At 38.3% G+C, this 13,092-nt stretch overlaps 1 protein-coding gene across 1 annotated transcript; it reads left to right on the forward strand.

Moving 5' to 3' along the window:
* The first annotated feature begins 1,106 nt into the window (after positions 1-1,106).
* On the forward strand, positions 1,107-10,234 carry LOC134214093 (27 kDa hemolymph protein-like). The gene is made up of 7 exons (XM_062693534.1): positions 1,107-1,341; positions 2,688-2,948; positions 8,834-9,146; positions 9,212-9,375; positions 9,439-9,592; positions 9,653-9,782; positions 9,848-10,234. The coding sequence occupies exons 2-7, from the start codon at positions 2,891-2,893 to the stop codon at positions 9,950-9,952; spliced, it is 924 nt and encodes a 307-aa protein (XP_062549518.1). The 5' UTR covers positions 1,107-1,341; positions 2,688-2,890; the 3' UTR covers positions 9,953-10,234.
* The last annotated feature ends 2,858 nt before the right edge of the window (positions 10,235-13,092 follow it).

Genomic DNA, 13,092 nt, shown 5'->3' on the forward strand with positions numbered 1-13,092 from the left:
ATGGACAAATTGATATGAAATTTGCCAAATAAGAACCCACGTGTCATGCAGGGACTCGAACCCTCAAGCTTTTACTTTCTAGATAGGCGTGATAACCCCTACATAACAAGACCACTTAAAGTTCAAGTTTATGGAAAAGCCATCAGAATCCGAGTACCAACCTCCACCGCGGTTAGCTCTTTTTTTTTTGCATTTTGAATATCTTTCGTATGCTTGATTTGCCCAATCGTCATATGTGCGTTATTGTTATATATCCATCGTCAAGCGAGCCCACATTGTTCATTATCGAGAACTTCACACACTATGCCCCAAGTCCCAGCAACGGGTTGGGCTGCTTTTATGTACAAATCCTACCAAAGGAAGTGATTACCCTCCAATACATTTTTTGTCTAAATCTTTCACATGTTGTACATATGCATAAATCGAGTTCCAGCAGATTTTTTTTTTCAAATTGTCACGAAATGAAAGCTGGACAGCTATATTTCCACGTAGTGTAAATTTTGCCGATACTCATTTTTTGCCACTAATACACACGAAGTGATATAACCCTACGGGTCCCCGGGCCTTTTGTCACAAAATCGTCTTTGGAGTGAATATATAGCCTTTTTGTTATACCATCGGAGCACGTGTTGAAAAAATCCAATGCTATTACTAACACAAACATTTAGGCCGTTACAAATATTTAATTTAAATTATGTCCTACTGGTCTCCAAAAGGACAAGGGGGGGGGGCATAAAAATAAATATTAAAATGGAAAAAATCAATAAAACTCCTCGGATTTATTAAAGAATGTTTTGAAAATCCTCAAAATGGTCCGGTTTTTTTTTGTTGCCCCCTCAAAATATTTTTTTGGGCGAAGAAAAACCGAGGGGGGGAGACATAATTGTTTTTAAATATTTGTATCGGCTTTATTAAGGATGCGACATCGCAATCCACTCAAAACGGAAACCTACATACACATCCGAGCAACGCAGGGTACGTTCGGTCAGCTCGTTTTGTACCATTATCCCCAAAATAAGCTAATCTGTACGGTGCTACGCGGGCCACTACGTCACTACAAGCAGATATTCCACCGGCAAGCGTATAAGCAATAAACGGCTCCTTCGGATCATTCCAGCAGTCCGCATTCAGCACTCGCCGTGTTTGGTTCTGTTTTACGGCGTGTTTCGCACCGTTGATAGATCGGCTAATTGATTTTCGTTAATTCCTACATCTCATTCTCTTCCTGTGTGCCTTCGATTCGTACATAGCTTCCTCGGATAGATCTGTGATATAACTGATCTAACGTAACAAAGTTGTGGAAAAATAGGTTTCAGAGGTTATCAGATCATCGATCAACAAGTGAGTTATTAGAGAAAACCATGTTTAAAATCGTACAAGAGATAAAATCAAAATCAGATGAATAATCGCAAAAGTACACAACATAATGTGGTTGGCTTCGTTCAGGATCGCCTAGTCATAACACCTTTATTGTGATTTTTTTTGTTTATGGAATTTCGTACCGGGCATACATCACCGGCATTGCATGTGATGAGTGGCTGAATATTTTCTGTTTGTTTCTTTTTTTTTTTTTTTTTTTTAATTTTATTTAAGACACTTTACACTATTACAGTGAATTCGTGTCAAAACTGTTTCGTGTCTGTTTGTTTCGAATTCTATGCTACACATGGTTCTTCTTTATTGTGGTGACTGTTGTGTCGGTATTTTGAAGATGCATAAAACACGTCGAATAATTTCGCATACAAATTAGCCGTCTAGAGTTCAATTCGGTCAACCGTTGAAAGAATGATAACGTATCGATTGACTTTGCTGGACAAATTGTTCAGGTGCAGTGTCAGTGGTTCTTCACCCATATTAAATTAATTGACTACGCGGTCAGCTCGTTCAACAGGAATTGTATAGCTAGCCCCTTACGATGAGCGCGCGCAGTGTCGGCTAGAATGCACTCTACTATTATCTCTAGACTAGTATCAACATCTTTGTTTATTTATTCGTCAGCATTGTGAGCTGTTTACTGTCCAGGGCGGGTATTGAATCTTGTTCAAGATTATGCATGGTCACCGAAATAATGGTACTAGAGCGTGGCTATGAATGATGCAGAATCTTCGAGTATAATTTAATAATACAAAAAGTGAACCAGAGTTTCGAGTTATGTAATGAACGGCATATTGCATAGGGCTCCTCGCCGTTCCTACTACATTTATATTAGAATATTGTGCATTATTGTGCAAATATTGTTATGTGTATTTTTTAAATTATTTTTTTCATGCATATATTTAAAGTATAATAATTAGCGTAAATTGGAATCAAACTTGTAGTAAATTTAAAAAGAAATGGATTTAAATGGCATTGTAATGTAAAACTCCAGTTTATTGATTTGAGTTTTGCGAAACTTAAAGTAACTAATATCAAATGTTACTCAGATTCAATTCAATCATCTTTCTAACAGATCTTTTACACAATATCGGTTGTATGACAGTGTTATTAGTTTTCGAGATATTAGGGGGGAGGGGGATCATGTGTCCCCGAGGATCACGTGTTTCCAGTTTCCCCTATAATTTCCTGAAATGTAAAATGAAAAAAATCTAATTACTTTTGTAAAATATTATCTACTTCGCACAGCTTTACTTACAGGTTAGTCTTGGTAAACAAATTCATTATCAATTCCGTCGAATCTGTACTTTCAGGTGCTACGATTGAGACAAAAGACCGCCCGATGGAGTAACGAGCCGAGTGTGATTGATAACAAGCTGCCCATGTATGCATAGCCATTGTGCGAGGTGACTATATTAGTCCCAGTTTAGGCGTGAAGGGTTTCGGGTCACTCGCCAACGGAGAGCAGTTCTTCCGAAAGTATTATTACACATAATTCGAATAAGCAATCATCAAGATGCAGCGGATACGAAATCAGATCTCCGCTGGACTAATGCTGATAGCATTCCTATTAGGTGAGTATGGTCATCATAACAATTATTGTTTATATATTTTTGTGCATTCCATACCATTCTAAGATTGGGCTATCTGCATGTAAGAAAAGTATATGTGTACCGAGATGATTGACCTCCTATAGTTGATAATGTCACTTTATCACAGTCAAAATTTACGAAGTTAATGACATTTGCTGACGATTAACGTTGGCCTAAGAAATTTCATCCAGAACATCAACCTCCGAGTCGATTTGATTTCTACCAGTTCCCAGTTGATTCTTAGCAATTGCTGTTATCAAGTTTGATTCCTGTCGCAAGATAAGGCATAAACGAAACAAAAGGAGCAAAGTGCAAAACGACTGCTACGTCACGTCAACGCTGGACAAATTTAATCCACAAAATTCGATTCACGTGGGAGTACCGGAGGCATTGGTACAGCACTACGGTAGCAAATCGAATCGGCTTTATCGAGTAATTCGGAAGGTCATTCGTTACGCAAATCCCCACCCGTCCCCATAACAGCGTTGAAGGCAAGTAAACGTTCGGATGATGCGAATTTGTAATTCAGAGTGAGCATTGTTTTCGTCATCGAATGGAAGTTCTCATCGAAATGTGATAAAGGTATCCTAACAACCGCGAATGGGTGCATTAGGTGTTATTATTCACTTTGTATCTGATGTTGTAATCAATTAACAAGAGTGCTATTTCATTATGATTAAACATTTAGTTGCTCTATAGAACTTTGCGAACATTTTACCTTCTCGTACACGTACAATGTACATTAGACTGATTCAAATTTTGACTTTTCGCGCCTCTGCGCTTAAACGATTACATTTGCTATTTTAGCAATCATCCTAAATTTTTAGCTAATTTGGTTGTAATTTGAGTAAGCACGCGTAATATGAAGTTTGTATAAAAATCGATATGAAAACATTAACTTTTGGGAAAATCGTTCCACAACGCTTCCTGTTAAGCTTCAAAAACGTATGAAAGCATTAGCTACATAGCAAATTTAGCAAGGAAGCAGCTCATCTTTGTTGCGAAACGATTCGATGCTTACAAGAAAAGTTATTAAAGAAACACTGAATCGTGGGAAATTCAATTTAACACGTAAAAGAATAACATCAATATCAATAATGAGCATTTTTGTTTTCTATACAACTTTGCTTACAAAATTCAAATCGCTTCACAACAACGACTGTCTTTCAGCTTAGGAAGTGTTCTATGAAGTCGACGCGTTAGTTGTATTCAAATAGTTCATGGGCCACCTCACGGAACGATCTTTTACATCAATGGCGATTTCCATAGTAATTTTCATACAAACTTTAAATGACGTGTGCACAATCAAATTACATCCAAAATAGCTAAAAATTTAGGAGGTTTGTTTAAATGGCAAATGCAATCGTTTGAGCATCGGGGTACAAAAAAGTCAAAATTTGAATCACTCTAATGTACATACTAGATGGCATGACTCCGAAAATGCGCTTTTGATTAAAAGCGCGGTAGTTATCGAGTTAGATGGGGAATATTAGTTAATATCCATACCTGGGTGTATTAACTAATCTAAACTAATGTCATTTGACAATTTGCAATCAATTTCTAATTTCTATGATAATAAGATCAATTATTGCGGTATGGGGGAACTGGGGAGAAGACGCCCATTAGGGTGGCTCAAAAAACACTTTTTCAATTTTTTTGATGGGCCGCCTTCTTATTCGGTTCTATTTGATACCCTGATGCTCTGGACAAATCGGATAAAGTTTGGGCGGTGCTAAACTCGTTGGAAGTTTTTTGGAAAAATGTATGCAGAAACATCCAAAAACAGTGATTTGCAGTTTGGCGGCATTATTTACGATCAAGAACCATGATACTCATTCTGTTCTTGTAGAATTAAATACAAAATGTTATGCTGAAAACCGCGAGAAGATTGGAGTTTATTACGCAAAGATATTAACCATATAAGCATTTTACTGGAGTGTTGGAGGGTGAATTTATTTCTTTTCAAAGGTAAAAGAAACGAAATTTGCTCAAACCCCACTTCAGAGAAATGCTAATAACTTAGCCGGGCAAACTATAATCTTCTCGCGGTTTTCTGCATAACATTCTGTATTAAATTCTTCAAGATCTGAATGAGTATCATAGTTCTTCATCGTAAGTTGTGCCGTCCAACTGCATTTCACTGTTTTTGGATGTTTCTGCATACATTTTTCCATATAAACTTCCAACGAGTTTAGCACCGCCCAAACGTTGACCGATTTGGCTGAAATTTTGTCCAGAGCATCAGGGCATCAAATAAAACCGAATAAGAGGGCGGCCCATCAAAAAAAATTGAAAAAAGTTTTTCCCATACTAATTTGAGCCACCCTAACGCCCATGTTAGGGAAAATGCCGTTTTTATCAACGAAAATCACCATTTCAGCAAGTTTTCACCAGCGCAATCTAAAAAACAGCATGTCTGCTACTGACTCCCAATAACAGTCATCAAACTGAACGACTTTGATTTCTAAAATCACCCAAAAAAGAAGATTTTGAAAACATGCCGGGAGAGATGCGCCAGTAGCAGGGTTTGCAGAAATCGCTCTCAATAGATAACGAACAACGATAAAAGAGAGACAAAACTGTTCCGAATCATAATAAGCCATGATAACAAATTTATCAAACTTGTGTACAAATGCGAAAAAACAGTAGAAGCATAAGTACTAGAACGCTAGTGGCGCTGTAGTCAATCAAATTATTTTGCCAAATTATGCTTCAACAAGCTTCAATTGACCATAATGTTGGATGTAATAATGCATCATGTTGTAGTGTATGTTTTGTTTCATCACCAACATCGGTTTGACACTTATAGTCCCGGTACTTTAGCTGCCAGGTGGAAGTAACCTACATGTTAGTCACGCAAACAGTAACGACATTAGCAATCTTATACTTTTGAGTCAACTGAAAAAACAGAATCGGATAGGCAGCCCCCACAGAAAAATGGTGATTCTCGCTTCGTTTTCGTTCATTTCGTGGTGGTTACTGCACAGCTGTGTAGAACAAGTTGAAATACATCATCAGAGCTAGTGCTCCCCGCATTTGGAGCTTTCTAAAGGGAATTTATCATGGGGTATAAACTCCCGAATTAGTTCTCTATCATGACAGCTGGCGAAAAAAGTCTCTCGCGGTATGCTACATATCGTATATGTATACAGAGATGATAAGTGAGGGTCTTGTTCATTCTCTTCAGCGTTCAATCCCTGGCCAGTAGTTGATTTTAAAACGCGCATATGGTCGCAGCACTTGTTTTCTGCGTTTTCTGTTAAATTGCCTGTGCTTAGACGATTAACAGTAGGGGAACTGGGGGTAGGACGCCCACGTTAAGGAAAATGCCATTTTTATCAATGAAAACCACCATTTCAGCCAGTTTTCATCAGCGCATACTAAAGAACAGCATATCTGCGACTGACTACCGATGACAGATATCTAATTGTACATTTTATTGCACAGAAATTTGATTTTTAAAAAGCACCCGAAAAATATTGATTTTGAAACCATGCGGGGTGAGATGCGCCAGTGGATGGGTTAAAACGCGCATGTTTATCGTACTGATTTTCATTTTAATTGCCTACATTAAGGCAATTAACCGAATGTTTCAGCTGTTTCGGTCATACGAAATGAGCATGGGCGTACTGCCCCACACCGACCTCAGAAGTTTGAAGGCCCATCAAATCGTTTTAAGACCAATTTTGACGACGATTTCGTGTGGAACATAAAGAACACGAGTAAGCAGCATGGCTCATGGCTCAATTTTCAATTTACCAATGAATAACAGCGATAGAAAGACTAAATTTCACCGAGCTAGAATTGCATCAAAACACGCAAAAATTATTTTTTCGAGTTTTTCATGTGTAACTAGAGAAAAATCATGAAATATATGTATCCAATGGCAATATTTTTCATTGATTCATCGTATAGACTATTTAAAATAATCACAATGGGGATATTTAACCTTATTCAGGGGTGGCGCGTTTTAACCCCTATGGGCGTGTTACCCCCACTTCCCCTATTTCAGCTGTTTCGGTATCACGAAATAGGCGCACTGCCCCCACACGTACCTCAGAAGTTTGATGCCCTATGAAATCATTTAACCTTTCTACAATGCTAAAAAACCTCACACTTACGGTGTTCTGGTCATATTTACCCAGATTTGACTTAGCAATATCTCAGGCATTACTCAGCCAAACTCACATGTTTATATACCCAAAATAATCGTCAGCTCATAAATTTTCCGAAACTGACCTCTGATTGTTGATAGGCTACTTCTACATTTTGTAATCGTCGGAGGAAGGATTGTTAGTTGGCCACTTTTATATGGACGAGAATTGCACACGATTGACGATTGGCATGAACGATTTTTTTGATTTTTTTTCTCAGAAACGTAACTAATACTATTGCAGAGATGACAAATCATGAATGCAGACAATATTTCTACAGATGTTCTAGTTTCTCCAAACCATACTGGATTTCAGAGCCTTGGTCTACCATGTCAATTGCGCTTGGTATGAAACCAATCCAGTTTTCCGCGTGCGGTAATGGTCGCCGGCTTGCCAGCGGGTTAGTCTCTGATTTGACGTTTGTGGAGGTCAACTGCACCCACCGTTGCGAGCTTTTTGACCAATGTGGTATTTAAGAAGACCAGGTTTCTAAGCCAGGTTACCATTTTTGCATTAGTATATCATGAGGCTAACACGATGATACTTTTATGCCCAGGGAAGTCGAGACAATTTCCAATCCGAAAATTGTCTAGACCGGCACCGGGAGTCGAACCCAGCCACCCTCAGCATGGTCTTTCTTTGTAGCCGCATGCCTTACCGCACGGCTGAGGAGGGCCCCCATTTACGATCTAGATATGTCCAAACCGGATGTTCTAAGTTCTCCAAATCATTCTGGAGTTCAAACCAATTGGGTTCAATACAAAGTCAATACCAACCCGTGAGTCAATACCAACATGCCCTTAGAGCCTCTGATTTAAGAATTGGATATGTCCAAACCGGATGTTCTAAATTCTCCAAATCGTTCTAGAGTTCAGATGAATTGTTCTACCAAGGCGACTGGGTTCGATACAAAGCCAATAGTAACCCATGGTATCCATCCAAGCCCTTAGAGTCCATGGGCATAATTTACGATACATGTGTCCAAACCGAATGTTAGAAGTTCTCCAAATCATTCTGGAGTTCAGTTGAATTGATTTATCGACTGAGAAACAAAGCCAATTGTAACCCATGACGTTCATACATGCCCTTAGAGCCCACGTGCATGATTTACGATGTATATATGTTTAAACTAGATGTTCTGAGTTCTTCAAATCATTCAGGAGTTCAGACTAATTGGTGTAACAAAACAACTGGGCTCGATATCAAGTCAATAACAACACATACAGGCCTTCAAAATCCATATGCATGATTCACGATCTAGATATATCCAATCCCTCCTTAGCCGTGCAGTAAGATGCGCGGCTACGAAACAAGACCATGCTGAGGGTGGCAGGGTTCCATTCCCGGTGCCAGTCTAGACAACTTTCGGTTTAGAAATTGTCTCGACTTCCCTGGGCATAAAAGTATCATAGTGTTAGCCTCATGATCTACGAATGCAGAAATGGTAACTTGGCTTAGAAACCTCGCAGTTAATAACTGTGGAAGTGCTTAATTAACACTAAGCTGCGATGCGGCAATGTCCCAGTGGGGGATGTAATGCCAATGAAGAAGAAGATATGTCCAAACCGGATGTTCTAAGTTCTCCAAATTATTCAAACCTATAATACCACTTGGATGAAGTCTGATATTCACAGGCACTCATGGGTGCTCACTACAACTTATTATCACACAATTCTTCAGGCTTTAGTGACTAATAAGAGTTCTTCCTTGCAGTATCATCCACCAGCAGCAACGAGCTTCCCAAAGAAGTGAAAGATCTAGACATCGACAAACTTCGGGAACAGCTCCCCGAAGGACTGATCCCACCGGAACTGGCGAACATAACCCTGCCCAACATGGAAGACATCCAAAAGATCATTAAGGATAAATGCTCGCGTGTCGCCGGCAGCGACGCCGCCTACCAACAAGCGGAGCAGTCCGGTCAAAAGCTGAACGACTGTCTCCAAGGGCTGTTCGATTTCAGTGATCTGCAGAATGAAATCAAAAAGGCCAAGCCTACCGGCGATTTGGATACCGTGTTCAACAAGTAAGCACTAAACTTTATACTGAACTGTCTCATACTCATACTCATAACCAATCCGTTACCTGTAGGTACTGTCGGAGGCGTTCCACCGCCATTGAATGTATCAACACGTTCTCGAATGATGTCGATGTGTGTCTAGAAGAGGAAGAACGGGAAAGCAAGAAGGTGGTGGTCAACATTGTGCAAGGACTGCTGAATTTCGTCTGCCACAAAGATGGAGATCAGATTGCTCGTGAGATAGAATAAACTGAACGCGTTGCACATTATGCTTTAGGAAACTCTTTTTGAATTTTAGTGTTTATCGCCGAAGAAGGTCCCGAATGTTTTGAAGAACAGAAACAGCCGTTAATCGATTGCTTCAACACCACTATGAAGGGATATCTCGACGAACCAACTCCGAAAGCTTCGGAAGGACTTCCAAAGCTCGTCATGGGGAAGAGGCAGTGCGAGTAAGTTTTGTTCCATTGTTGTATTATCGTAATTTCTAAAACCTTTGTTTTTTCCTGCAGTGACATGGATAAACTGAAGGACTGCTTCGTTCGAGTGCTGGAAGATTGCCGGCAATCCACTCCTGCTAACCTGGTAGAATCACTGTTCAAATTCGTCCGGAGGGAAACCCCATGTGCGAACTTCACAACGGTAAGTGATGATTGACCGAACTCTCTCGAATCATATTTAAATTTGTGAATTTGTACATTTTGCAGCCACAATCCTCTCGCCATAGTACCGGTGATGTCACTAGAGCATCGTTCCATGTGATCCTGACGACGTGGTTGTTGGCGTTATTTGCCAAATTTATCATCCCGTGATTCCAGTTCAAACTCAAATTCCTATTTTCATTGTGAGACAGCGAACGAGCTATGCGTACCTATTTCTGTGTAAATGTTTTTTTTTTAACTTATGGTATTGATTTAGGTAAATCGCGTAATTACATTTTGGACGCTGGTGTTTGCAAAAAAAAATAATAAATTTGCTCTCCTGATAGCCAAATTTGTGGAAGGTGGGTGAAATTACACCTAATTAAAATTAGTTTGGGAACAAGTCAACCATACGAATATTTTTAGAAGAGAAATAAACATAATTCTATGGTATTTGTATTTTTTACTTATTTTTTGTCTGTTAACCGAAAGAAATGGCAACAGTTTTTTTTAATAATCCGTATGGTAGGGTTTCTTACGCCATTCCCTTCCTAACATGCGTACGACTGTATTATTTAATTGATATTTATGACAGGAAAAACTTTTCCTAAATTTTGTGGGCCGTGTAGAGTAGAGTGGGGCAAGAATGCGCGTGGGGTAAGAGTACGTTTTTGATTTTTTGAAGTAATAAAAAAAGATAAACTAGCAGCACTGCATCACTTGACAGGTATTCTGGTCAACTATTATCATGTGTAATTGTAAACGATTTGAATAAACAACAAGGGAGACATGGAGTTAGATAATTTTTTGGTTATTTTGCTAAAAATAATTGGATTTCCGCAACTAGTATTTCATTACCATATATACGTTCAATCAGGTGAACATTATACCATTTCGATAACCTATTGTATAGAGTACTTTATGGGGCAGAACACCGATCCGGTTGGTTTTCCAAGAAGTCAAAACCATTACTTGAATATTTTTTGGGACTGTGGGGTAAAAGTACGCAGGAACCGGTGGGGCAAGAGTACGCATAAGAATCTTCAAGTTATGATGTCAAACCCGTATCTCCGGCCGAAATAAGACTGCTTCCAAAGCGTAAAGATCCATAACTAAGAAAAAAGGGACAGAATTTGAAATTATCACAAGTTTTTAGGATAAGTTGAAGTAATTCGGTGTTAGAAAGGACTTAGCGAAGAAAGCACTGAAGCGAAATAATGAAATTGTATAAGGACTTGTTATACACCTAAACATAGTACGAAAACACAATTTCATCTAAATGATAATTTCATTTATTCAAAAGAAACATTCATAAATTACGCAACGTTTAGCTGGGAGGGGTTGCGAGATGTGTGACGATCCATATATTTTTTAGAGGAGTCATACAAATAGTGTAAGATAGGGGGGGAGGGGTGATGAAATAGCCAAATTTTACGTTACGTGATTGGTGGACTTTCTTTAAGGAAAATGCCTTTGTATACGCCACGCGAAACCTGATATATATTTTTACCTCTGTAGTTTTTTTTGTATATATAAAAAACAATGGTTTTTCGTATGAAAGTGCACATGTTTAGGACCCCCTCTCCCTTTAAGGGTTACGTAATCTTTAAACATTCCCTAATATATGTTCATTAAACATCAATTAGATGTTATCAACTCTTATTTGTGTTAATACATACTTAAAGCACATGATTGGATAAATGCGTACTCTTACCCACCCGATGCGCACTTTTACCCCACCGGTGGGGTAAGAGTGCGTTTTTCACTTGTCTTTCAAAAGGGTTCTACTAAAACGAATCTCAATAATTTCAATATTTTTCCACTGGGTAACATAAAGGAAGAGTATATGAATCATCGATACTGATTTGATATGCAGAAGCTTGCTTCATAAGGGCCACATGATCGATTGAAAACTAAGTGCGTACTCTTGCCCCACTCTACTCTAATGCTGCAATTGAGTTCAATTCTGTTTAAAAAAAATGCTATTCTTGCTAAACATATTTTTAAAGGCTTTTAATTGATTTAAATTAACAAGGTGTGGCACGTATTTCAGTCACAACGATTGCTTTTCCGGCATACTTCAATTCAATTCCCAGCATAAGCGATTTTCACTCAATCTCTCATTCTCTTTCGGGACGGTAGAAAATTGGAAGTAACCAAAAATATGCACGTTCCATGACAACGTGATGCCAGATGGTATTATTCATAATAATTTTTATTTTGTTGAGAAGATATATGCATTCATAGGGCTTCCATTTTTCCCGGGAATCAATTTCCCGGGAAACGGGAAATGAAATAATAATTTCCCGAGATTTTCCGGGATCCCGGGAAATAAAAAAAAACTCTCGAAGCTAATTCAAAATCGTAGTTTGAATTTTGTTGTAAAATATGATTTTGAAAACATACATTCGATATCAGGGAGGCTTGCTATTTTGTCCTCAAATGATGAAAGACTTGTTGAAAGCTTGATAAAGTTTTTGTTCAGTTCGAAAGCGTTAACTCCTTCTACAAAACGTTCGCCATGTCATAAGTATCAACATCTGCTCTGGCTCAAGAGTAAGATCTGCAGTGTCCTGATGTGCTACTTTTTCATATTTTTTTCAAAAACTTTTTCAGGTTGTATCCGCAATTTTTTTTTAGTTTTGGACAACGACGGCTTCGAGAGATTCTCTTCTGTTATCGCCAAAATATTCCTAACATGAACTATTCTTATACTCGACGACTTTTTTTAGTTCTGGTCAACTTTGAAGGATAAACCATTTTTATTCATGTACGTCCACTTGAACACATTTTATATTTAAAGCAGATGAATGAAATATTTGAAATGAGAATTCTTCCATTCGAAATAAAAAAGTGCTTTCAGGCGAGTGCTTGATTGTTGTACTTTAATGACCCTGACTATAACATTTTTCAACGAAATAACTCTTGGCGACTGTGGAAAACTTATTTGAAAATCAAGTCGTTTTCGGCCGTTGCAGTCTTGTAAAGCAGCAAAAACAAGTTTACTTCTGCATCCGACGGTTTCGGTAATTTATTTTACCTTTTTCAAGGACTGCAACGGCCGAAAACGACTTGATTTTCATATAACATTTTTCTTCAGTCAAACTTTGCTTGAAATGCCGAACAGTACCTAAAACGCATCAAATTGCAAAAGTTTTGCGAATATTTGTCGTAAGACAGATGTAATGATTGCATAAATACCAAAGATCTAAAATCTGTTTTCCATCAAGATCTGTAAGCCCACCAACATTATAAAATATTCAAATGAAATATTTCAGAAATATCGCAAAATACAAACGAGTCTTCCATAT

This window comes from Armigeres subalbatus, chromosome 2 (genome assembly GCF_024139115.2).
Source record: "Armigeres subalbatus isolate Guangzhou_Male chromosome 2, GZ_Asu_2, whole genome shotgun sequence".
Taxonomy (NCBI): Eukaryota; Metazoa; Arthropoda; class Insecta; order Diptera; family Culicidae; genus Armigeres; species Armigeres subalbatus.